General features: G+C 52.9%; 3 protein-coding genes across 5 annotated transcripts; 2 read left to right on the forward strand and 1 right to left on the reverse strand.

The window, feature by feature from the left end:
* Positions 1–1277: 1277 nt before the first annotated feature.
* Positions 1278–7720, reverse strand: Parp3 (poly(ADP-ribose) polymerase family member 3). Of its 3 annotated transcripts, none has more exons than XM_028895329.2 (11): positions 7512–7720; positions 6752–6930; positions 5816–5941; positions 5442–5630; positions 5143–5266; positions 4838–5064; positions 4463–4612; positions 4241–4327; positions 3849–4026; positions 2583–2738; positions 1278–2074 (listed from the first exon to the last, which is right to left on the reverse strand). In XM_028895329.2, exons 2-11 carry the CDS (start codon positions 6926–6928, stop codon positions 1905–1907), a joined length of 1584 nt encoding a protein of 527 aa, XP_028751162.1. In that variant the 5' UTR covers positions 6929–6930; positions 7512–7720; the 3' UTR covers positions 1278–1904. The 3 variants fall into 3 exon arrangements, with proteins under 3 accessions (XP_028751162.1, XP_028751160.1, XP_028751161.1); XM_028895327.2 differs by having other exon boundaries at positions 6752–6935; positions 7512–7719; XM_028895328.2 differs by lacking the exon at positions 7512–7720 and adding an exon at positions 7127–7230 and having other exon boundaries at positions 6752–6935.
* A 576-nt stretch (positions 7721–8296) lies between these two features.
* Positions 8297–16827, forward strand: Rrp9 (ribosomal RNA processing 9, U3 small nucleolar RNA binding protein). The gene is made up of 15 exons (XM_028895332.2): positions 8297–8485; positions 8733–8815; positions 12398–12510; positions 12900–12967; positions 13053–13094; positions 13360–13486; positions 14211–14335; positions 14418–14510; positions 14865–14965; positions 15065–15199; positions 15289–15351; positions 15552–15697; positions 15782–15861; positions 16487–16560; positions 16668–16827. Exons 1-15 carry the CDS (start codon positions 8399–8401, stop codon positions 16759–16761), a joined length of 1431 nt encoding a protein of 476 aa, XP_028751165.1. The 5' UTR covers positions 8297–8398; the 3' UTR covers positions 16762–16827.
* A 4791-nt stretch (positions 16828–21618) lies between these two features.
* Iqcf1 (IQ motif containing F1) lies at positions 21619–23935 on the forward strand. The gene is made up of 2 exons (XM_028895283.2): positions 21619–21705; positions 23485–23935. Exons 1-2 carry the CDS (start codon positions 21703–21705, stop codon positions 23923–23925), a joined length of 444 nt encoding a protein of 147 aa, XP_028751116.1. The 5' UTR covers positions 21619–21702; the 3' UTR covers positions 23926–23935.
* Positions 23936–26046: the final 2111 nt, after the last annotated feature.

The following is a 26046-nucleotide window of genomic DNA, read 5'->3' on the forward strand; positions in this document are numbered from 1 at the left end:
GGGGACCTTGACCTTGCTTTCCGGCACTTGCACCCCAGGCTAGGACAGGGATTTCCAGGAGACAGCTGTCGATCTTGAGGATTGCAGAGCTGTACCTCTCTGACACAAACTCAGCTTGTTTATAATGTCCAGACGTGAGACACACGGGGATGCTTGGTTTACCTGGCAATGCTTAAGCTATGGAGACAGGATCAGGTGGGTTTCCACATGACAGTTTCTGAGTTAGTGGCGAGCCTCCTCTTTGGACCCTCTGTTATTAGAAGAGATAGGCGCTACAAGGTTGGCTTTGAGTGGGTAGGAGTGGGTGTAGCCGTTATCGGCTCATGGGAGCACTGACTTCTCAGAGTTCAGCTGGAGCTGCCTTGTGTACGGCCACCATGGAGAGCAAGGAAGTCTGTGGCCACTGTTTCACAGAACGAGCCGAGGCTTTATAAACTCGCCTGCGGGGCTGGGATGTAGCTCAGTGTTGGAGCACTTCCCTTAATATGCCCAAGGCCCCTTTCAGTCCCCAACCACAAAAACTGAAATAAAATATAAGAAAAACCCCAAGTGGGCTGGAGATGTAACTCAGTTGGCAGAGTGCATGAACTCAGGTTATGGGTGGGATCTACGCCATTTTAGCCTGTGTCCCTTTAAATATCAGTTTAGGAGGCAAGGTTCTGGGGCCACAGCCATGACCATTGGAGGGTACTGGGAATCATTCTTTGAGATACAAGGGGGTCTGGCAGGAAGAGGTGAGATGGATCCAGCAATCCTACTTCTCCAAAGGAAATGAACCCAGTAGGTTGATTTTTTTTTTTTTCAGCACTGTTCACAATAGCCAAGATACAACTTATCCTGAATGTCCCTTGACGGATGACTAGGCAAAGAAACTGTGGTGTAAACATATAGTGGAATACTATTCAGCCTTAAAAAAGGAAGGGAATGCTGTTGTTTGGAGCAACATGGAGAACCTTCAGGACATTATGTTAAGTTAGCCAGGCACAGAAAGACAAATGCCACAAGATGTCACTTAATGTGTGGAGCCTAAAAATCTTGAACCCAGGAGCTCAGCATTTAAGAGCACTGGCTGCTCTTCCAGAGGACCCGGGTTCAATTCTTAGCACCCACATGGCAGCTCACAACTGTCTGTAAATCCTGTTCCAGGGGATCTGACACCCTTACATAGATATGTATGCAGGCAAAACACCAATGCACATAAAATAAAAATAAATTATATAAACAATTGAACTTGTGAAGGGGCCTAGGAAGATGTGTATACAAAATTCAGTCAGGAGAAGTGGGTTCAGGAGTTTATTGCACAGCACAATGCCTGTGGATGATGACAATGTACAGTCATTTTCTACTTCACGATGGTGACACATTCTCATGAATGGACCACTAGGTGATTTTGTCATTGTTGGTGGACTATGTTTCCACAGACGGAGGTGACAACAGTGTCGTTAGGTTATATAATCTTGGTATATGCAGCCCATCATTGACCAGAACATTAGCTTTCATGTTTTTGAGGCAGGGTCACACTCTGTAGCTCAGGCTAGCTTGGAACTCATTATTTAGCCCAGGCTGACCTTGAATTCACAGTGAATCTCCTGCCTCAGCCTCCTAAGTACTGGGATTACAGGCATGAATCATCCTTGCCTACTTCAAAACATTGTTATTTGGCTTTGTCTCATGAATGCATTTTTTTTTTTAAAGACATGTCTTACTATGTAGCCCAGGCTGGCCTCCAACTCCCAGGGTAGTATTTTTCTTGCCTATATCCTGAGTTGATGAGGCTGTAGGCCTGTGCCAATGTGCCTGGCATATATTACATTCCTGGGAGGCCAATGGAAACACAGGAGCCAGCAGAGGGAATGAAGATCAGGAAGATGGCCAGCCTAGCAGGGCCTGGGAGGGCAAGCAGCTCAGAAGTGGATCTCCAGCAGGTAGCGCAGACGGCACTGGCTTTCCTTGTATATGAGGTACTCACTCTGGCTGAAGCTGGAGGTCTTGAACGATGGGCATGGCAGAGGTGGACCTTGAGGCACCACCACCTGCTGCCCATCCAGCTCTAGTTCAATGTCCTGGGTGGGATCTGTAAGGGGTGGAGAGCCAAGGGGGTCACTGGTGCCCGGTGCTACCTATGTCTTGCTCCCTGTGACTTGCCACTTGCTACAGGGAATGTCACCTTATCCCCCATTTTCCCCTGGGAAAGCCCTAGGCTAACGCTCAGTCAATGGCATGACTTTTTCAGCCCTCTGGACACCCTGGAGGGATCTGTTGGCCGACACACAGGGAATCAGTCCCTTCAGGGATTGCATGTTTTTGTCTTCTTTCTGAAAAATGCCCCCAGTCCCACCTGCCTGGACTGAGTCTACCAGGTTGATCGCAGTCCTCGGGGGAGACTTTGCCCTGGAGGAGGTGGGAATGGGGGGTGGGCAGGGGGTAAGGGAGGGAGTGGGAGGGGGGAGAACAGGGGAACCCATGGCTGATATGTAGAACTGAATGGTATTGTAAAAGAAAAGAAAAAATTTAAAAAATACCCCCAGTCCCTTATATCAACCCCACATTTATCTATAGATCTACCCATATCTGGGGCTCACCAGGCTCTGTGTGGCCTCGGGCGACGACACTGTCAAAGCCAGGGGGTGGACTCTTCAAGCTGGGAGCATCCAAGGTGATGTGGTGCTCTTTGCCTAGGGCCACCTCGCCCAGGAACATGTAGCCCACCCGGTGGTCCCCACACAGCATGGAAGTAACTAGAGGATGCAGAGGCTCAGTGGCAGGAGGAAGGAGCTCCGGTCCCTGCCCAACTCTCTCCTGCAGTGGTCATGTTATCTCCACCAGGTTGCAGCCCAGGGAAGCACTTGCTGCCATCTTCCAGCCCCTCTCATCCTGGCCTGCTCCCTCCCGCTTCAGCTGCCTCTCTGTTCAGCCCATCCCCTTCCCTCACCTCCCACAGGCTCTCAGCTACTGAGTCAGTGAGGTATCCCAGCCTGGGAGCTGGGAAGGGGCACCTCTCCGGGCGCTCTTCTGAGCCCTCCCACCCCCAGCCAGTCTTTCTTGGGGTACTGTCCTCTCTGTAGACCTCTTTGTCCACCAAGAACTTAGCCCCATTTGTTCTTGGTTAAAACCTTGCTTTCTTGGACTGGCAGGTGATGGCGGCCTCCAATGATGTGTTCAGCCTGGGCTGATGAGGTTACTAAAGTGAGGATACCCTGACCATGAATTTGGAAGTCACTGGAGATGCCTTTGGTCCTCTCCCACATGCTGCCACACCTCTGCCTCACTCATATGCTCTGTTCATGGATGCTCTCATTTCTGTAGCCCTGGGGCCAGGGCCAGTGTCCGTGGAGAGGGAGAGGGAGAGACAGAGACAGAGATAAGACACAGACAGAGACAGAGAGATGGACACAGAGAGATAAGACACAGACAGAGACAGAGAGACAGAGAGGGGCAGAGAGAGACAGAGAACCCACCCTCGATCCCTCTGCCATCCTGTCCACTGCTGCGGCAAGAGAGTCTTCAATGTGCACATGCACCTGGGCTCTGTGGCTTTCCGGTCCCATGTCCCTGCCCCTCCTTCCTCACAGAACACGCTGGCAAGGCCTGGCCCACACAGCCTCTCCCCTGTCCTTCAGGATCTCTCTTTCACTGCTGAGACTGATTGCTGCTCGCACCCTTTCTGCCTCCCCTCTTCCAGGGTAACATGCCCCGACTGCCAGATGCTTCTCGAGTCCTTGAGCCCTAGGGCACTTCACAGTGTACTCTGGTCAGTAATGCTTTCAGGACTCATCTCTCAGGACTGGGCCTAGTCCGTCTTGGTGCCTCCACCCCCTGAGCCAGGTCTTAACCCAGGGGCATCTCACCATAGTTAGCTGACTTGCTGTTCTCCGAGGCAAAATAGATACCCTTGCCAACACGGCCACCAGAGTGCGGCATGATTCGGAGCCCACTGGTGAGGATAGCAGCCACCACGGCCACGTTGGTACCATGCCACAGCAGTCTCCGGTTGCTCAGCTTGGAGTGGGCCTGGAACCTGTCTCCCTGAGTGGGGGAAAGGTGGGAAATGGTCATGCGACGTCACATGAAGGATGGTTCATGTGTCCTCCATCTTCTTGGACAGTGACCCCACAGGTCACTGGCATACACTAGCATGGTGGCTGTGGATCAGTGGCTGAGCCGGCTCAGCAAGGGGCAGGTACGTGAATGTTATCCCCTCAGGGAGGGGGTGGTGATATAGGAGCTGAATATCCCTTACCTCCCCTTCTCTGTTCACTTTCCAGATGTGTTGCAGGGCTGGACAGCTGTAGCTGTTGCTGGTCTGTTCTAGGTAGGTCTTTATTGCCTGTGGAGAACGGGCCGGTGACTCAGAGTAAGAGACTGGGGACTAGTGCCCCGTGCTCCTCCCACTCCAGAGCTCTCCTTAGGTCTGAGAGCCAGGGCTGCCCAGGTCCCTCAAGGGCAGGTGGGCAGAGCTCACCTTGTACTCGGGCTCTCCAGAGTCCAGCAGTTGAAGCTGGCACTTGAGGACCTGGTAGTCTCGGTCCAGTGGGTGTGGCACTTCCTCCAGTTTCTCTTCCTCCCCAGGGGCTGCCTGCAAGGTCTGGGCAAGCTCGATGTCCGCTAGCACCTAAGAATGGGCACCAGAGCTCGTCTGCCTCGTGGACTTCCACTTTCACCCCCAGCCTCTCCCGTGTGACAGACACCCCACCTGTCCATCCCCACCCCATCTCTCTGTCTGGCTTTCTCCTCTCTTGGCCCTCAGCCTGCCCATGGCAACCCGGGCCCCATGACCATCTGCTCCTCTCGTCTTTGCCCAGTCTGTCTGGTGTCCTCAGGGTCTGCCAGCCCTCACCAGCAGCATGTCCTTCTTGGCCTGAAGAATCTCGGGGGAGTTGATGGGCGGGGGCCGGCTGCGGCCGAAGTTGTGTGGGATGATGGTGTAGAAGCGGGAAGACAGCTCCTCTAGGCTCTGGCCACCACCTGTGGGCTTTTTTATGGCCTCCTCCAGAGCTTCCAAGGCCTCAAAGCCCTTTGCAATCTGCTGCTTGCTCAGCTTTCCCAAGGGCATCTTCTTCACATCTGGGGGATGAAGGGACAGTCTCAGCCCTGTACCCCCTGATATCGGGTCCCTGCCACTCCACTCAGAGCCCCTCTTACCCAGGTTCATGGAGGTCATCGCGTTCTTGAACATATCTTTGCTGAAGATGTTGGTGATGAGCTTCTGGGTGGCGGGGTCTAGGGAGCAGGGCTTAACCACAGTCCTCACTGGGCCTCCGTCCACCTGCAGAGAGAATGCCTGCATGGCAGGAGCAGTTGGGCAGGATGCCCACACGGGGAGCAGGGCAGAGCCTTAGAAAGGGCCCAGGCTGAGGCCAGAGAGGGAGGCCAGTACTTGAGGGTGTAGTGCCAGGCAGGCAGTCCCCTTCCTCTGCCCCCCACCACCCCACCCCCTTCACCTTGACTACGGCCTCTTGATCCTCGGCTTCTCCCTGCACTTCGATAAGCGTGTACTTGCTGGGATGGGCCACAAAGTTGTTCCGCTCCTCCCATTTGTTCTTAGTCTTCTCCCGAAATTTCTTCTCAAAGTCCTTCTTTGCATCTTCCAGGCAGGTGAAGTGGGTCATCTTGGTCTGCCCGATCTCTCCCTGCAAGTGACATCTTTCAGGGGCGTGCCCATCTGAAATGTTCTCTGATCTCTCTCTGGCTGGGCTGATTGCCTCTGAACAGCGGAAGGTGAAGCGGGACCGTCAGCAACAGTGGCCCTGTTGGGGATTCTTGAAGTTTGTGCAGAGGAGTTGGGGGAGGCACACGGGTCACGCGGGTCACTCACCACTCGGCCCCAGCGGTTCCAGCAGCTGAAGCGACCCTCCTCCTCCAGCAGCTGGATGATGTAGAACTTATTATTGTTGTTGCCAATGTTGGTCTGGTTCAGGGTACAGTCATAGTCCTCGTAGACCTGTGCGGGGTGAGACCAGAAGGCAGCTCAGGTAGGCATGGGCTGGGTGTGCACCCTGGGGGACATCCGAAGGGGTCCTACTTTGGCACTTGGTATAAAGGCTCTGCCCTTAGGGATACAGTCTAACTGGATGTGACTAAGCTCTGCTTTGGGAGTGGGAATTTGGAGAGGACGCAACTGTTTCCTAGGTGGGGGATCTGAAAGAGACCTAGCTCTGCCCTGAGGGGTGAGTTTGAGGGAGCACTGTGAGTCCTGGGGAAACTGAGTCAGATCTCTTCCTTGAGTGTGATGCAAGAGGCAACACCCTAGTGTCTGATAGTCAAACATGACACACTTTGACCTGATAGAATACAGTCACTTTTGTTGTCTTAAGAAGACATGTAAGCAGGGGGCTGGAGAGATGGCTCAGCAGTTAAGAGCACTGAGGTCCTGAGTTCAATCCCAGCAACCACATGGTGGCTCACAACCATCTGTAATGAGATCTGGCGCCCTCTTCTGGCCTGCAGGTATACATGCAGACGGAATTCTGTATACATAATAAATAAATAAATTAAAAAAAAAAAAAAAAGACATGTGGGGCTGGAGAGATGGCTCAGAGGTTAAGAGCACCGCCTGCTCTTCCAGAGGTCCTGAGTTCAATTCCCAGCACCCACACGGTGGCTCACAACCATCTGTAATGAGATCTTCTTCTGTGTACATAATAAAAAAAAAAAAAAAAAAAAAAGACATGTAAGAGACTTTGAGCCACTGGGCTAAGAACGGAGAACGTAAGGGGGGAGAAGGTGTGGGCTGAACATGGGTGCAGCTCACCTGAATTTTGGGGTTGCGGCTGAATGGACATGCAGGGTCCACACGGATGATGCGCTGATCTGCAGGAGCTGCTTTGAGAGCCTCGGCAGTGGAGCGGAAACTGTCCTCCTCCCCTGTCTCCAGTCGCCCTTTCTTGGAGCCATCCGTCTGCACTGAAGACTTTCGTTTCGGAGCCATGGCTATTCTGGGGTGAGGGGTAGGGAGTGTTCAGGCTCGCCTTTTAGGGGGCTGGCCTCTTCCGACTTCTTGCTACACAAATCCCCATTTCTAAAACTGCACTTTGTACGCACACACGCCCCCTCCCCCAAGCTGCTAGTGTAAGGCTACAGCCTGTCCGATCTGCCACCCCGGGCTAGGAACAAGTTGGCTCCCTACCCTCTCCAGCTCTCCTGCGTGCCCTGAGGCTGTAGGAAAAGTGAAAGCAGACCCGCCCCTCCCACCAGTTGCCATCGTCCTTTCTAGAAGCATTTCCTCCTCCTGTCAGTAAGGTGGATCTGGCAAAGCTGCTGCGCTGAATCAGCTGAGCGATGGGGGTGGGGGTGGGGGCGGGGGAGGGCAGGGCGCTACAAGCTGCCCTTCTGCCGCCAGATCTACCTCTCTAGAGCTGAGGTATAGAAGCCTCTTCCTAACACACAGAGTTCTGGGGTGCCAGCCAAGGTTTCAGATAAAGTGGCCTTCAACTGCCAGAGATAAGGAGCCACTTTTACCCACCCTCCCCTGCCCGGCAGAGGACGCCAGGGCAGGGCCACGGGACACTCACCCAAAAGAAACAGGATCCTGGAAGAGGTGGTTGTCACCCAGCCTGGTATCAGGAATGCCGAGTGCGCCTCCCAAGAAACAAGTTCTAAGTCTGGGCTCCGGTCTGGTGACCCTCTGTGAGCCTTCCGCTTGTCTTGCGTAGGGACTTCCCAACAACCACCAGAGGAGGGGAAAGAGCAGAAGAAGGGGTGGTGTTGAATTCCAGCTATTTGGCTACTAGTGGGGTGAGTCAGAGACTGGGCAGAAGTTGGTGGGCCGTCCTGTGCCCAGATGAGAGGTCACTAATCCAGACACGCCCAAAGCCTCACAGACTGATACACCCCTTCATGCTGCTTTGACTGGGCGCATGCAACATGTATCCGCTATTTGCCCGGTGACTTTGGCCCTGGGTTTGGATCCTGTCTAACTCTCCAGGGCTGCCTGGATTCCATTCTCTGTGTTTTAGAGCCTGGCTGGGTTAGCCTTGTCCCCGCCCCAGACTGGAAAATGGAATCACTTTCGGGAACGAAGAACTCCGCATCTCTGGCTCCCCCGAGTGGTCATGAGGCGCAAGCACAAAGAATGTCCAGACTCCTGGCCCCACCCCTCCCTGTAAGTCGGGAGGCGGCAGAGCGCAAGCGCCACGGGCCCAGGCCGGAAACAGGAAAAGAAACTTGCTTTCTCCTCCAGCTTGGCGCGGGAGCTTATAGGAGCTCTTGGAGGCGTGGCCAACTGGTCGGCCCAATAGACGGTTGGGGGAGTGACAGGGCCTTCCGGAGGGTCCAATGGGGCTGCGGAAGGCGGGGCCCGCCGCTCCGTAGGAACCTATCAGGGCTCCGGGTCTTGCCATGCGGCCGGGGTTTAGGAGCCATGTGAGTTCCCCGCAGCCGCGGCAGCACACCGGTGAGCATGTCCACCGCCGTGGCAACTCGTAAGCGGGCAAAACTGGCCCCCCGGTCCGGGGCCGCTGCGGGGGCCAGCAAGCGGCGGCGAAAGGTGAGCATGAAGTTCCCTCGGGCACGACCGATCTCGCTACTGGCACAGCCCATCATTCCATCCCAGGGCCCCCATCGGGGCTCATACCTTCGCCCGGGGCCCCATCCCTTTGCTCAGGGTCCCATCCGGATCCAGCCTCGATCTCTTTCTTCCACCCTCCGAAAGCCTTTTGCTTGGCCAGGGACAGGAGCCCCTGACTTTCTCAGTCCGGAGGCTCTTGACCGAGGAAGGATCGTATTATTTCCAGGTCGACTCTGCTGGGGACAGGGGCAAAGCCAAGAATGGCGGCAAGATGAATGAAGAAATCTCCAGCGATTCTGAGAGCGAGAGGTGAGCATTTTTTCCACCGAGGGGAAGGGGTGAACTTGAGGCTCACGGTGAATGGGAGACTCAGTGAACGGAAGACTAGTAACAGAGCTGGGTGGAGAACTCAGGATTGCCTTTGGTTCACAGATCTTGGGGCTTTCCTCTGATACCTGGTTGTGAGATGTCTTTTATCTCTGGTGTGTCTGTGAGGAGGACTCTGTGTGAGGTCTTGAGACCTTTTTTTTGCCTCATGACAAGGACGCAGGCACAAGACTGGATTGCGAGGCAGGGGGAGAAAGTTGCAGAACTCATCCCATTTTCACACAGCATCACAATTACTGGTGTTCTTGGACTCCTTTTTGAGATGGGGTCTCTGCTGTATTCCCCAAGGTGGCCCTCGCCTCCTGGGCCCAAATGATCCCACAGCTTTAGCTTCCTAAATAGTTAAAGACACAGTGTTTATGGGCGCATATCTAGGCTTCCCTTGACAGTAGGGACTGGTTTCACTGTTGGGGACAGAGGTGGGCAGCAAGTGGAGAGAGGTGTGGTAGGGAGGTGTGTATCTTGCAGGTATGTGTTCTGAGAACAGAAGCTTTTTAAAAGTAGGGTTTGGGGAGATGAGGAGGAGCCTCATGGAGAGGGAGGGAAGGCATTCAGGAATCAGCGACTTCTGGGGTGTAAGCATGCCAGGGTGGAAGACAGAAAAGATGAAAGGTTTGAATACTTCCTCATTTCAGCAGGTGATGGGGCTGGCTACAAGGTTTCAGAGGACTGGGCAGGGTTGTCAACCCTAGGGGTGGAGCCTCTCAGTCCAGGGAATCCTGATGTCGTGCTTATAAACAGGACTTAGCAATTCTGTGTCCCACTCTCTCCCCAACAGGGTTTCTCTGTGTAGCCCTGGCTGTCCTGGAACTGGTCCTGTACCCCAGGCTGGCCTCGAACTCATAGATCCACCTGTTTCTGCCTCCTGAGTGCTGGGATTACAGGCCTGGCTAGCCATTCTGCTTCTAAAAGTGAATGGTGTTGCCTTAACTTGCTCATAGAAACATTCTCTTTTGAAACAAAGTCTTTGTATGTAGCTCTCCTGGGACTAGCGATATAGATCAGTTTGGCCTCAAAGACTTTGCCTGCTTCTGCTTCCACAACCTGTGCTAAACACTTTAAGGTTTTTGTTTCTGATATGTATATATATACATATGTGTGTATGTATATGTGTATGTATATGTGTATATATGTATGTATGTATGTATGTATATATGTGTACATGCGTGAGTTTGTATGTACTACTGTGTGCAGATGCTCCAAGAGGACTGAGGGCATGGGATCCCTCGGAGCCACCGATGTGGGTGCTGGGCAGTGAACCCAGGTTCTCTACAAGAACAGCAGGAGCTCTTAACTCATGTGCTATCTTTCCAGCCCGCTTTGAAGTTTTTTAAGCAGTTGTATTGGGAAATATATTAGCTATAGAAGCACCTCCCAGTTTTCTTCTACCGATCCTCTAACATGGGCAAAAATAAAAACAAATGTGTACACATATACAGTTCAGGACTGAAATATCTTTTCTTACAAAAGCTACTTTTTAACAAAACATGATGCCGGATGTGGTGGCACACGCCCTTAATCCCAGCACTCGGGAGGCAGAGGCAGAAGGGGATCTCTGAGTTTGAGGCCAGCCTGGTCTACAGAGCAAGTTCCAGGACAGCCAGGGCTATATGGAGAAACCATGTCTGGGAAAACCAAAAATATAAATAAACAAACAAACAAATAAATAAATAGGAACCATGTCTGGGAAAACCAAAAGTAAAGCTACATAAATAAATAAAGTAAGCAAGCAGAATTGGTAAATCCAGTTTCTAAGGTTTGGCAACTGGTGCCGTTACCCTGAGACTGTCTCCTTGCCGCCACTCTCTAGTTTTCTGTGTGTGGCCCTTAAATAACTGACTGGTTTGGGTAAACTCAGGAAGGTCAGAACTCCCTGGCCTGGCCTTGACCTTCCTGAAAGGTGTTTTGGTTTTGAGGTGGGTGCTTACTTTGTATCTCTGGCTGGCCTGAAACTTGCTATGTAGCCCAGGCTGGCCTTAGACTCGGAGGGATCTGCCTGCCTCTGCCTCCCAAGTGTGTGGGGAGGGAGGGACTGAGAGGAGGGGGGGGAATTGTGGCTGGGATGTAAAAGAGACAAATTTATTAAAAATTTTCATTAAAAATAATTAGATTGAAACAAAAAGGCTTACATCATCACACTCGGCTTCCTGACAGGTTTTGTTTTGTTTTGGTTTTTTGGTTTTTTCGAGACAGAGTTTCTCTGTGTAATTTTGATACCTGTCCTGGATCTCACTCTGTAGACCAGGCTGGCCTCGAACTCACAGAGATCCACCTGTCACTGCCTCCCGAGTGCTGGGATTAAAGGTGTTGCCACCACTTCCCAGCTTCCTGACAGGTTTTAAGGTCCCTTCTGGTGGAAGTCCTGGGCAGAGTCTTGAGTGGGTGCTGGAAAATAAAGCAGCTAGCAGACTGGATGTCTGAGGGCTTGTGATCAGAGGGACCAGAGCCCTGGACGCCCTGTTTGTGAGTTCATCACCCACCTCAAGCTCCCAAAGCCTTTGAGTGAAGGGAGTGTCCTCAGCTGGCCCAGGGACTGGGGCTTAGAAGAGATAGCAAGAAATTCATCAACACGGCTAAGTCAATACCACTTAGGGTTCACTTGGAACCTAGTCCTTGGGATCCAAGGAGGATGCTGGGGGCAGCAGCCTCATCCAACATGTCTGTCTCTTAGGTTCTGCTGGTAACTCGGTGCCCCATGGAGTGGTTGTCACCCCGGCATTTGCCTTTTCTGTTCTGAGTGCTGGATCTCCTGTTTCTAGTGTCTGGTGCCTTTCTCCTTCAGTTTGGAAAGCTCAGGAGAAGGAAGGGACCAGTTCTGTGTCACTTTGTACGTCGGACGATGTTCTTTTTAGCAGAGAGTCTTGTTCTGTCTTGGGCTGACCTTGAACTTGTGGCAGTTCCTGTCTTCCGAATTCTAGGATTTTTGGGTATGCCGCTGTGCCTGGCTTGCCAATGTGATAGGATGGTGATTGAACTCAGGAGCTTGTGTAGGCTAAGCCCATGGTCTGTCACTGAGCCATACCCATTGCAGTGTCTTCATTGGTCACTCTTTTATCTAGGCGGCACCTCTTCCTCCTCTCTCTCTGCCTTCTCTCTCATCTTCTTCCTTCTCCTTGCCCCCCCCCTCATTGGCTGTTGAACCCAGGGCCTCAAGCATGCTTGTCTTACTTTGCCACTGAGCTAATTCTGCGGACCCGCCATTTTTAGTTCTCCTCTTTTGTAGACAACCTGCTTTCTCGTAGAAGCTTGTGGACCCTTCTCTTTCCCTTATTGTTGAACTTTTATCATCATTTCTTGGTGTTGGGGGAAGTTGGCCATTTTCACATTGTGCTGGATGGACACTGAGTGGGATCTTTCAGTTGGTCAGGTCACATCCTGCAGTTTTCTGCACACGGGTCATTGGCCCTGGGGCTTGGCGGGGCCAGGGTTGGCTTTGAGAAAACACAGTCCTAGGGGCCAGATGAGTGAGGCCAACCTCTTAGACCCAGCCCCTTCTTCCCAAAGCGTGGCTCCAAGGAAAACAGAGGAAGAGGAGGAGGAGGAGGAGCTGGAGGAGACTGCGCAGGAGAAGAAGCTACGCCTGGCCAAACTCTACCTTGAACAGCTCAGGCAGCAGGGTGAGCCGGGGGCGCTAGATGAAGGCCAGGGTCTCTGCCAGAGCCTACCTGCGGTCCCTGATGCAGCCCCAGCCATGGGATGAGTCACTCACAGAGATCCCCATTGTCTGCACGTGCTGAGATGTTGGCTACGTGTGGAGGGTGGCGAGGATCTCTAGTGGGCCAGTATTCCCCGGACAGACTAGACCTGAAGGGAGCTAAGCCCAGTCTGATAAACAGAGTCAGGAAGGGCCTGTTTTCCCTTCCCTCTGCTGAGGCATTGGGAGCTTCCTATAAGATAGGTAGGCACCTGTGACCCAGCCCTGGGGCCGAGGACTAGGCTTGGGATGGAAGGAGGGAAGGGGACCTCACTGGGCCCTGGATTATATGGACTGGTCTGTCCTGCACAGAGGAGGAGAAGGCTGAAGCCCGCGCATTTGAGGAGGATCAGGTGGCGGGGCGCTTGAAGGAGGACGTGGTGAGTGTGGAGGGCAGGGTACGAGTGTGGTGGGCGGCTGGGCCTTCTCCCAGGTCCTCACTCCTCTTTTCTCCCCTCTCTGCAGCTCGAGCAGAGAGGCAGACTACAGAAATCGGTGGCAAAGGAGGTGAGTGCTGAGCGCCGTGGTTTGAGGTTAGAGAGTCAGTGCACTCACCTGGGTGGGCAAGCAGATGACTTAGGGCCGTGCAGGCTATTGGAGTCTTTTTGTGGAATACAGCGGACACCTAGGCGGACGTGGCTAGGTAAGGAAGGGTCTTATTGTAGCCTTGGGTCCTGTTTTCCTTCTGGCTAGGGTGGGTGAGTAAGAATGGCTCTGGCTGGGGAGTGTCATCATGGTTCCAAGTGCAGTGACCCCGTCCCTGTCTGTCCAGATCCAGGCCCCAGCTCCCACCGACATTCGAGTTTTACGGGGCCACCAGCTCTCCATCACATGCTTGGTTATCACTCCCGACGACCTGGCCATCTTCTCCGCCGCCAAAGACTGCACCATCATTAAGTGTGAGTGAGACCTTGAGGGCATGTGTGGAGCCCTGATGAGGGAAGCTTCTGAGGCAGGTTTTCCACCAAGGGGGTGCTTTGTGAGTGACAGTGGAAGGTTCTGAGCAGCTCCATGGGGCAAAGACAGGGTGAGGATGGGAACTGAGGCCTCAAACGGGAGAATGGACTAGAGGGAGGCTCTGCACTGACTGATGGAGTCCTTGGTCCTAGGTTCCTAGCCCTCCACACCTTCCCACCTTCATCAGAGGAAGGGCTCATGCTCTCTCTCTCTTTCTCTCTTGCTCTCTCACTCTCTTCTTCTCCCCCTCCTCCTTTATCTTTTAACTGCTTTTCTTTATTTTGTGTGTGCGGTGTGCATATATGCCACAGCTCACATGTAGAGACGTCAGAAGACGTGGGAGTCGAGTGGGTTCTGGAGATTGAATTCGGGTCCATGCACATTGCACGTGGTCCTTACTGAGCACGCCTCCAGTCTCCAGGGCGTTTTTTGCATGCTTCCTCTTTTGGGGGTCATGGCTGCCCTTGGGGACCAGTACCCCCATTTGGCAGATGAGAGCGATTTGTGCGGAGGCTCACAGCAGCTGAGCTGGATCCTCTGACCCAAGCGTGGGACTCCTTTCATGACCCCTTGTCCATGCCGCTCTTTCATACTGGGGGAGGGGAGGTTGCTAAGCGGCCAGCGGTATCCCCCATCCCAGTAACCTCTTTCTTGTCTTGGTGGCAGGGAGTGTAGAGAGTGGGCGGAAGCTGCGTGTGATTCCTCGAGCCAAGAAGGGGACCCAGGGGCAGCCTCCAGGCCACAGCAGCCACATCCTCTGCATGGCCATCTCCTCTGATGGCAAGTACCTTGTAAGACTGGGTTAGCCCGGTAGGCAGGTGGAAGATTTGGGTGTGTAGTGTGTGCTTGTGGCTACTATCGTCTTTCCCACAGGCCTCTGGTGACCGTAGCAAACTCATCCTGATTTGGGAGGCCCATAGCTGCCAGCACCTGTACACCTTCACTGGACACCGGGACGCTGTGTCGGTGAGGCTCTGGTATTTAGCGGGCACCTGCTGAGTGGGCTAGCCCCAGCTCATCTTCAGGGGACCTCCTTTCTGGGTAGTGAGTCTGCGTGTCAAGGACGTGAGTGACAGGGAGCGATGGAGGGAGGTTAGGTTCATCTGGTGCAGGGCCAGGGAGGGCCTGAGGGGTGTCCAGCCATGTGAGGACAGGCAAGCGTGTTCCCGGCTCCACACAGGGCCTCATGTGGTCCTTAACAGTGCTCTAGGGGAGCAGGCTTCCCATATCACGTGACTTGCTTCAGGGAGCCTCTCTGGGCCTGCCCTCTGTTTCCCCTGGTGGGGTCCTGACCCTTTTGCCCCTCCCCATTCACTCCAGGGACTGGCCTTCCGAAGAGGTACCCACCAGCTCTACAGCACTTCCCACGACCGCTCTGTGAAGGTGTGGAACGTAGCAGAGAACTCCTACGTGGAGACTCTGTAAGTGTGCTCAGGCCGATGGCGCGCGCATGCAGGTTCACGTGTAGTGTTGAGTTCAAATGTGACCCCACCCCCACCCCGCTCTGTTCTTCCCTCCAGCTTCGGGCACCAGGATGCTGTGGCTGCATTGGATGCTCTGAGCCGAGAGTGCTGTGTGACGGCCGGGGGCCGGGATGGGACTGTGCGGGTGTGGAAGATCCCAGAGGAATCCCAGCTTGTCTTCTATGGCCACCAGTAAGGCGGTCTGCTGTGGTGTGTGTGTGTCAAGGCTCTATGGGCTGGGGAGAGGGCTGAACCTTGCCCCTCACAGTCTCTTTCTCTAGGGGCTCCATTGACTGTATTCATCTGATCAATGAGGAGCACATGGTGTCCGGTGCGGACGATGGGTAAGAGTTATCTTTCTGATTCCTATGACCACTGCTGCCGCTTATGACCATTCCTGCCTGCCAGGGCCTGGGCTTAACTCATGGGATCATTTTGGACCAGTGACCCTGTCCACATGCCTCAGCTGGTCTGTGTGCTCGGTTCTCCCTGCTGTCTGCCTTCTGTCCTGCTCTGGCCCTCAGACTTACTTCCCCACCCACAGCTCCGTGGCCTTGTGGGGCCTCTCCAAGAAACGGCCCCTTGCCCTCCAGCGGGAAGCTCACGGGCTGCACGGGGAGCCGGGCCTGGAGCAGCCCTTCTGGGTGTCGTCAGTGGCGGCCCTACTCAATACAGATCTCGTGGCCACAGGTGGGTGCTCTGTGAGGAGGGGAAGGGGGGGCGCAGGGCGAGCTGGTATAGGGGTTGGTTGCTCACTGACCTTCTGTCCTCCAGGCTCCCACAATGCCTGTGTGCGGCTTTGGCAGTGTGGAGAGGGCTTCCGGCAGCTCGACCCTCTTTGTGACATCCCCCTGGTAAGTGGGAAATGCGTGAGCCTGTCTTTGCCAGACTCTGGCGGCCCCTGGAATGAGCTTTTTCTGCTCTTCCCACCCAGAGGAGTCACTTCAGAGCAAGGCCGCTTACTACCACAGATCCCGGCAGGGACTCCCTCTTCCTTCCTTCTCCATCCCCTGCCCCTCCACCCTGTCCCGTCCCGTCCTGTCCTGGCTTTGAGAGTAGCATGGGCAGAGGGTTGGAGGCCTGCCCTGGGGTTTGTTCTGCGTAGCTGGCACCGGCTTGAGAACCAGGCTGGGCTGTGTGGAATTGATTATCCACACTGGGGTGACCTCTGGGATTGTGGCAGGATATGTCAGTGACAGCTTGGGTCGGGATGACTTTCTTGGGGTTCCTCTCACCCCCGCTGCCAGGAGCCAGGCCCTAGGCAGCTCTTGACACACTTGATGGGTACTGTCTCCTTAATCCATCTCCTGCTAGGCTGCTGCTCCGCTTCTGGCTCAGATTAGGAGGCTGAGGCTGCAGGGGGAAGGGGTTGGGCCACCCGACCAGGGGCAGGAGGCAGCAGGTTGTCACCAGGCTCTGGGCTGGTGTTGGCAGCTGTGGTGAGGAGTGTCCGGATTCTTACTGTGTCCTCTCTGTCAGGTTGGTTTTATCAACAGCCTCAAGTTCTCCAGTGCCGGGGACTTCTTGGTGGCTGGCGTGGGACAGGAGCACAGGTACATACATGGTGGGAGGTGGAGTTGGGGGCGCGGGGGCGCTGGCCAGATGGGGACAGGAGAGGGCGGTGTGGGCCTGCCTCAGCTGGTCCTCTCATTCCCCTCAGGCTTGGCCGATGGTGGAGGGTCAAAGAGGCTCGGAACTCAGTCTGCATCATCCCACTCCGAAGAGCCCCTGCGCCCCCTGTTGCTGGCTCCTGACACTCATCCTTATTTAAGTACTTTCCAGCACCCGCCCCTGTTTGTATTAAAACCTTCTGTTTTAGACCTTGTTCTTCTGGCTTGGGGGTGGGTGGGGGTGGCAGAGACCAGGAGCTGGCCTTTGGTTTTTTTCAGAGGACTGTGGGAGGGAACCTCAGCAGGCTCTTGCATGACCTCATCAGTCAGCTGCTCTCCAAGACTCGCGGCTGACGGGTCAGCGTCCGCTCACCCATCAGCCAAGAAACTATGGCTTTCAGTTCTGTGTAAAGGCTCTAGCTGGCGTCTGAGGGTCAAATGGAATAGCAAGACCTACAAGTCAGGCTGACCCCACTTCCCACCCATTCCAGCTCAGGAAGCTGGAAGGGATAGACTGCCCCTGAAGTGGGAGTCTGCCATGCTTGGGGACAAGGCCTTCAGTCTGATGGAGCTAGGCAGGGACCCTGCTGGAGAGAGGTATCAAAGGAATACTTGCTGCTTTTCCATATTGGGTGGTTCACTCCTGTCCTGGGGGTGCAACAGTGGAGGAGGGGAGAGGAGGGGGAAGCCGAGGAGCAGGACAGGTGGCCAGGTGCCTCCAAGGCTCTTTTGAGACGTGACATTGAGATGTGAAAAGTGGTGGGGAGAACCCCCACCCAGGACAGTTTGTGCAAGGCCAGGAGGTACCAGAGTCCTGGGTCAGCTGGCAGAAGTACGGTGGGAAACCGCGAGAGGGGTGGGAGCTAAGTGACCCATTTTAGGTCCCATTCAAAAGATGACCAGGTGGTGAGATGGCCCAGCGGGTGGAGGCACTCGCTGCCAAGCCTGACAACCTGAGTTCCGGTCTCAGAACCCAGACGGCGCAAGGGGAGAATTGAACCCCAAAAGTTGTCCTCTGACTTTCACATGCCATGGTACATGCCGTCTCGATGAATAAATAAATAAAAAAACAATAAACAGAAAACATAACCATCTAGCTGGGGTGGAGTGTGGGGGGGGGTCGTCGTCATCGAGGAGGGGTGCTGGTTCGGGGTGGGAGTTGGAGGAGAAAGGGAGGCCAGTTGGGAAGCCACAGTACTGTCACAGGTGGGATGATGGGGTGGGGAGGGGCTTGCAGCAGGCAGGCAGGGACAGCTGTGTCTGAGGTGGGGCTTGGAGATGGAGCTCAGGGATCTTGGTGATGGATGGTGGGGGTGATAGCAGGGGTCAGTGATGACTGGAGATGATCAGGTGGAGGTGGAGCAGGCTTTTAATATAATTTTAAAAACACGGGTGAATAGAATAGCCAGAGCATAGAGTGCTGAGGAAGACTATAGGTAGATAACAGGATTCCAGGTCAGATGGGAGAGGGTCCCAGGAGCAGCCAGGCTACACTTGCTTGGGAAACCGAGAGAGGAAGGAATCAGAAAGAAAAAGGTACGTGTGTAGGTCTGCATGTGGGTGGCATGACTGGAGGTTTGTGTGTGGGTTTGTGTGTTCTTCACCTCTGGCTGTTGCGTAAACATGCTCTCCCAGGACACCGACTCACTGCCAGACCTCCAAGCTTCTGGTAGTGACTAGGCGCTTTCCTTAGGAGGTGTGTCCGTGGCGTTTGGGGTTGAACATGAGTACTGACCTGTGACAGGGAATGTGGTGGGCCACAGCTCTCTCCACTCACTCCACCCTGGACACACGGTCTTGCAGTTGGGCTCTCGATGCAGGGAAAGCCAGCCCTGCCCTCTGCTCCTCCCGGACCTGCACGGCTCCCCCACGTTGCCCTTGTCTTGGTTGAAAGAGCACTCCCGGGGTGGATGACAGATTGTATTTTGTCTGGTCTCACTGCCCAAGCTCCAGTGTCCTGGGAAGTGAGGGGAGAAGACTGATTGTTTAATGTCCAGCCTGTGCTCCTCACCACAAACTCCACGGTTTTTCCTTCCCAGTTTGTAAAATTTCCAAGAATGTGCAGGATTCCCCCTCAAAAGTGGTTTTCATTACAACGAGGTTTAGTAGATTCCTGTCTTTTTTTTTGGTTTTTCAAGACAGGGTTTCTCTGTGTAGCTTTGTGCCTTTCCTGGATCTCGCTCTGTAGACCAGGCTAGCCTCGAACTCACAGAGATCCTCCTGCCTCTGCCTCCCGAGTGCTGGGGTTAAAGGCTTGCACCACCACCGTCCGGCAGATTCCTGTCCTTATGATTTCAAGTGTAGACTGGATTATTTGTGGCGCACCAGTGAGGGATCCGAAGACTCCATGGAACATAGCGTGTGGCTAGGTACCTGTGCTGGCTGGTGTTGGAGAAGACATTTTCTCTTTGGCCGCCCCTCAGCGCTGCTGCTTCCTGCTACCTGGTCTCCCAGTCCTCTGCGTCCTCCAGGGCTGTGTGACTGCCTGCCTTCATCTGTGTCAGCGCCTTCTCCAAGGCCTGCGAACACAGCCTCGAGAATGCTCTGTGGCCTGTCAGCGAGAGAACATGGTTTTCTTCTGTAATCAACCCGCGAAGATGCAGACATCAAAGTTGGAGCTCCATCAACACAGTTCCAAAGACCAAACTGCAGAGTCCTAGAATTGAGAGGACGGCAGAGGTAGTCAGTTCATCGTCACACACTTTCAGAAATAAAACCGGGGCTCGTGCCGTTTGGAAAACACTGTGCGTGCGCACACATCTTGTTTTTGTTTTTTCAAGACAGGTTTTCTCTGTGTACCCCTGGCTGTCCTGAATCTCGCTCTGTAGACCAGGCTGACCTTGAACTCGAGATTCACCTGCCCCTGCCTCCTGAGTGCTGGGATTAAAGGTGTGCACCACCATCTGCTGGCCACATATATTTTACTATTATTTTTATTTATGTGTATGCCTATATGTGGATGTCATGTGGGTGCAGTGCCCTTGGAGGCCAGCAGAGGACACTGGTCTCTTGGAGCTGGAGTTGACAGGCAGTGAATTGCTGGGTGTGGGCTCAGAGAACCAAACTTAGGTTCTCAGCAAGAAGAACAGGTGTTCCCATTCCTACCCAGAATGACACCAAGGTATATGAATCACATTAGGCAGATATTTCACCCTGGACGACGTCCCTGTAGATGTCTTGATCATGACCTCAGTGTTTTCTTAGAACGTGCGATTTCTCTGTTGTGTTAATGTAGCTCATTGCCAGTGTCAGCTGGCTGACCTCTGGTGAGGCTCTGTGGCAGACGGCAAGAGCATATGTGAAGGAGAGAGATCATATCACATCACCCAACAGGAAGCCAGAAATTCAGGGGTAAATCTGCAACAGTTCTTTCCAAGGGTAGCAACTTCAGTCATCCAAGGATCTCCATGTAGACTCCAGCTTACCTTTTAAAGATCTTTTTAAAAAAATGCCCCCCTCCCCGTGTGTGTGTGTGTGTGTGTGTGTGTGTGTGTGTGTGTGTGTGTGTGTGTTGAGAGATTTAAAAAAAAGTCACAAACACCTGTACATTCTGCTTTCCAAATAGAGGCTAATGTGTCTTTCTGCCACACCACACCCACAACCTGCCTCCTGCATCTCCCTCACCCTGTTAACTCCACACTGACACTTCAAGCCTCACACGACCCCCTCCTCCTTAGATGACTCCCCTAGTCTGTATTAACCACATACATTCTGAAAGCGCTGCCCTGACTCTTGGGACTGTAACTGGCCAGACTCAGGACCTCATGCTGTCAAGATAGGTCTTGGGAGGTCAAATCAGCAGAAAGGGCCCCCCTGGTAACAGCCGCCTTTCACCTGTCTGGCATTTTGACGGGCAGAAGAAGGAAGAGACCACTGAACCCTGAACTGAGATGGAGCCCAGGGGTCTCCTGGGCACTGAGTGGGTAGGTCGGATGTCAGCCACCCAGTACCTCTGTCGTCACTGACGGTTTGTGTAAGTGCCTTTCACCTCTCGTATTCATGTTCAGATGTGTGCATCCTTAGGTTCTTAGTTTCCAGAAATGCAGTCACGGTGGTCAAAGTGCCTTTAATTACAAATGCATTTCAGTAGTATAGATCAACTTATCATTTTTACTTTTTGAGACTAGCTCAGGCTGGCTTTGACGCCAAAGCAATCCTCCTGCCTCGGCCTCCTAAGTGCTGGAATTACAGGCATGAAGCACCATGTCTGACTTAACTCACTACTCTTTAGTATTTATATAGTATTTGAAGGTGTAAGCAGTCTACTGCCATACCTCCCTGATACCTCCGTGCCCGATCTTGTCTGAAGTTATGAGCAGACTATAAATCATTAAATAAACCCTCCACTGATTATTCAAAAATGCGACTGAAGTGTTATTACCAATAATTCATTATACACCTTTATGTCAATGGACCAGTAATTCTGGTGATCCAGCTTTGAAGCCAGGGCTTTGGGCATTTACAGCAGAAAAAAGAAAAAATGTGCGGACCTGCCCCACCGGGAACTTAAGTCACCTGTGAAGAGGTGGCCTGGAACCGAGGAAAGGCAAGTGGGCGCCGCTGGCCCATTTCCCAGTCTCCCTCTTACCCTGAGACAATCAGACGCAGTGGAGAGTCAAGTCAAGCAAGAACTCCTTTATTGATAGGCAGTAAGCCTCTTTTATACCAGAAAACCTCAGAACCCTAGGAGAGGGTGAAGGAACCAACCAATCATTTTAAAGGGCACCCTATTTACAAGTTGTTTATGTCCTGACACTATCTCTTGTTTTTTAGTATCTTATCTTAGCATAAATAACTTGAGCTAACTTTCTTTCTCACCATTTATATCCACTCTGCGTAAACACCTCAAAGCTTAAGCTCTATTTATCTGAATTTCTCTCAGCACCCTCTTTGCAGCCCATGTATGCCCCACAAAAAAAGACAGCACTCTGCCTTTTCCTTAGAAGGGACTCAACTGCCGCCTGAGTCACAGCTGCCCTTGTGACATCATGAGTCACTCTCCTCTGCTCTCTGCTCATGCCAACGCTGGGGCAGCACAGACCTGAGGGGATTTTTAACCATCAACACCCAATCCATGTGTGAACAATGGTAAGCAAGAGACGACAGAAACATTAGGCTTGTTATATATATTCCCATAAATCTCACAATGACAGACCCTTCTGATAACTCTAGAGTCTAGGAAGCAGCCAGGCAGTGGTGCTCTGTGTCTTTAATCCCAGCACTCAGGAGGCAGAGGCAGGTAGATTTCTGAGTTCAAGGCCAGCCTGGTCTACATAGTGAGTTTCAGGACAGCCAGGACTAGACACCCTATCTTGGAAAACCTGAGCTGAGCGGCGGAGGGGAAGAGTCTGGGATGCTCTGGAAGCTGGGGATGCGTGGGGTACAGAACAGTGAGCGAGAGATGGCAGCCCCACTCTTCCCCAATTGCTGAATACAGGATGAGGACAGACGAAGCCTGAAGACCTTAAAGAATCTACTGGCTGTGTTCCTCAGGAGAAGCAGCCAGTTGGTCTAGCCTCAGAAACAAAGAGGGCAAAGGTGGGCATCTCTGGTCCCTGTTCTTCACATGGTACTGAGCTAGGCACAGGAATAAATGATTTGCCCGCATTCCCATTTCATTTTCAGCCTGAAACTCTGGTTCAGAAATGGAAAGCAGGTAATGTTAGTGTGAAATTGGGAAAACCATGACCTCTCAGACCAAAGGCCTGGGGCTGAGTCTGGGAACGTGTTTGTGGAATAGAATAGCTAAGATGTAGGGAAGTCAGTTTGGAATTGTATCAGCCGCTTGTGGTAGGGCACACCTTTAGTCCCAGCACTTAAGAGATAGAAGAAGAGGGTGGGAGGAGGGAGGACGGGGGAATCGGTGGCTGATATGTGAAATTAAGTTAGAGAGAGAGAGAGAGAGAGAGAGAGAGAGAGAGAGAGAGAGAGAGAAGATGAATCTCTGTGAGTTTGAGACCAGCCTGGTCGAGGGCTGTCACACAGAGAAACCTTCTCTCAAAAAAACAAAAAACAAAAACAAAACAAAACAAACACCCCACACCAAAACAAATAAAAGAAGACTTGTGTGTGCATGTTTACACTTCTGCACCTATGTCTGCTTGTCAGTCAAGATGAGAAGTGGGAAAGTCATGAGGAGGAGGACAAACCAGCCTGATGATGCGCACCGATAATTCCAGCACTTGGGGGGAATAGGAGAGGGAGACAGAGGCCAGCAAAGGTTACAAAGACCTTGTCTCAACACACACACACACACATACACACACACACACACACACACACACACACACACACACACACACACACACACGCGATGAGGGGCAGGGTGGGAAGAGAAGAACAGAGAATGAGAAAGAGAAAACGAGGGATTGGAATATGAGCTGGGGGAAACATGAGGATTCAACAAGAGGGAGGGAGAAGGCCGAGAAGGGGTAGAGTCAAGGAAGAGAGGAAGAGTGAGCGAAGGACACCAAGTCCCCAGGGGGTCTGATGGGAAGGGACACGGTCCTGGTTAGGTGGGCAGGCTCGCCAGGACATAACCATTTGATATGTATGTGGGTCACAGGTTTTGCTCTCAGCCTGCTAACCTGGTCTCTGGGAAAGCTGGAATGCCAGGGCAGGAGAGACAAGCTCGAGGAACTAGGGGAGCTGCTAGGGGCCTGAAGCCAGAAGGTGACAGTGTCCTGACCAAGGCTGTTCACTTCAGGGGGGAGGGGGCAAGAAGGTGACAGTGTCCTGACCAAGGCTGTTCACTTCAGGGGGGAGGGGGCCAATTATTGACAGGGAGTCAGGGCCTTTCTTGGCATAGCCTTGTGCTGAGGTGGATGAGGAAAGTCACTGAGTATCCATCCCCTTTTTCCCTGCAAGTTCCAAGAAAACCAGGAGCTCTCTGAAAAGACCCCAGCTGTAAAGATCCAAGCCTGGTGGCGTGGCACGCTGGTACGACGGGCGCTGCTGCATGCGGCCCTCAGGGCCTGGATCATCCAGTGCTGGTGGAGGATGATACTGCTGAAGATTATGGAGAAGAGGCGTCAGGCGTTACTGGATACCTTCCAACAGGAGCAGTGGGCAGTGGTCAGGCTGCAGTCCTGGATCCGAATGTGGCGTATCTACAGGCGTTACCACCAGGTGCTTAAGGCGGTCCGAGTCATCCAGTCTTACTGGAGGTGCCATGCCTGCGCTTCACGGGGTGTCATCAAAGGCCACTACCGAGTTACAGCCAGCCAGATGCATCTCGAGCTGGAGATCTTGCTGGGCTCACAGCCGTGTATCGTGTCCGAGTGTATTCCCCTCCCAGTAAAGGAGTGAGGCGGTCTTATGCAATTTCTCTCTTTGACGAGTTCCCGGAGGGTACAATGGAAGACACTTGGCATTTTGTATACTACCTCTGAGGAAGTGGCAACCCTGGGTTCTTGTCTCTCTGCTGGATTGGCTTTTCATTCTCATCCTCAGCTTCTTCTTTTTTTATTACTATTAAGAAATTTTCGCCAGGCGGTGGTGGCCCACGTCTTTAATCCCAGCACTTGGGAGGCAGAGGCAGGCGGATCTCTGTGAGTTTGAGGCCAGCCTGGTCTACAGAGTGAGTTCCAGGAAAGGTGCAAAGCTACACAGAGAAACCCTGTCTCGAAAAACCAAGAGAGAGAGAGAGAGAGAGAGAAAGAAATTTTCTACTCACTCTACATACCACATCCTTAGCTTCTGAATTGTAATCAGACACCCAAACAGGAAGCTGTGAAGAGAGTCTGGGTGAATTCTTATTCCCACTTCTCCCCTGAACCCTCAAAAGAGACTAGGCTCACTCTTCTCCACATCTAGCCAATATGAGAGGTTCTATAGCATTCTGCTGCAAGTGCATCCTCTGTGAGCAGCCAGGCCTCAGGTGACACAGACCCAGGAGCTGAGTCTCAGTTTTCTTGTCCTCTTCAAGGGATGTCCAGGCCGTGCTGGGCTCTCTGAAAGTCTCTTCCTGTGGCGTGTTATCCCACAGGGTGGGTCAGGGCCAGATGGTAGTTAAAGGTCAGTGGCAGCCTAGGCTAGGCTGCCCCTCTTCCTGTCTGGATATTGCTATTCCAAAGACTCTTAACAGAAAGGGAGTGTCTCGGAGAGCTGGGTCTTTGCCGACAAGATTGTAGGCTGGGAGCCCTGTGTCCAGCTCTACCTTACTGACTTCTCTGGCCAGCTGGTCCTCATAGAGGTTCTGAGCTGCTTCCCAGAGATCTCGGGCACCAGCTGTCTGTCTCATACGCAGGCATGATCTCTCTGTTCTCTTCTCTGCCCTGCCCTGTGTCTTTTCAGAGTCCTGGTGTCTCATTAGCACTTGAAGGACTTCCCTGTTCCTGCCTTCCTCTGTCTGCGAGTTTGAGAGTTTGTATGAGACCTTCAGTCCCAAACTCAGCTCATTCTACTACTGCTCCCCTTTCCAATTCCCCCTCCTCCTCTCCTCCTCCTCCTCTTCTGCTTTGCCTCTCCGGGGTGCACCCATTGCGGCTGTGCTCTCCAGGGAATGCACTCCGTAAGCTCCGTTGCTGACGGCAGCTCCTCTGACATGGCCACCACCAAAGAGTGAAATTAATATCCTGGGTGGATGGAAGGGGCTTCGTTAGCCAGAGATAACAATCATCAAAGAGCCATTAGAGAGGAACACGATAGGCCACTAACTGATGGGACAGGACATGATAAGGACAGACTGGAGCATTTGACATGAAAGACCCCCTTGGGTTGCAGTTCAAAAGGGCAGAGAAATGCAAAGATTGGGAAAAGCCAAACAAGGGACACAAAGTGAAAAGGTTCCAGGCATGTCTGAGTGCCCAGGAAAGGAGAGCAAAGATGGAGAGCATGGGCAAGATTCCTGAAGGGACCCACTGGCCCTTAAAAGATGAAGGGAGACAGATGGCGCGCCACACAGGTCACAGGGCAGTGTCATAACGGAGGGAGAGAAAACAGTAGTCAAGAGGAAAAGAGATAAGCAGGTTACCTCGGCATGGGTGCTCTTAGTAATGCTGTGTGGAGGAAGAGTGTGGAGTAAGTGCAGTGCTCTGAAAGAGATCAAGGAGCCCTGAGCGACCTATGACCCCCAAATATCACCAAATAGGAGAACAAAGTGCAAGTCATTCCTTTTTTTCCTTTAAAGATGAGGTCTCATGTAACTCATCTTAAGAGTAGCTATGACCTTGAACTTTTTTTTTTTTTGTTTTTTGTTTTTTGTTTTTTGAGACAGGGTTTCTCCGTGTAGCTTTGTGCCTGTCCTGGATCTCACTCTGTAGCTCAGGCTGGCCTCGAACTCACAGAGGTCCACCTGCCTCTGCCTCCTGAGTGCTGAGATTAAAGGCGTGCGCCACTACCGCCTGGCGACCTTGAACTCTCGGTCCTGCTGCCCGCCCTCCTCCCCAAGTGCCGGGATTACAGTGGCACACCACCACACCTAGCTGT

Source organism: Peromyscus leucopus, chromosome 7 (assembly GCF_004664715.2).
Source record: "Peromyscus leucopus breed LL Stock chromosome 7, UCI_PerLeu_2.1, whole genome shotgun sequence".
Lineage (NCBI taxonomy): Eukaryota > Metazoa > Chordata > Mammalia > Rodentia > Cricetidae > Peromyscus > Peromyscus leucopus.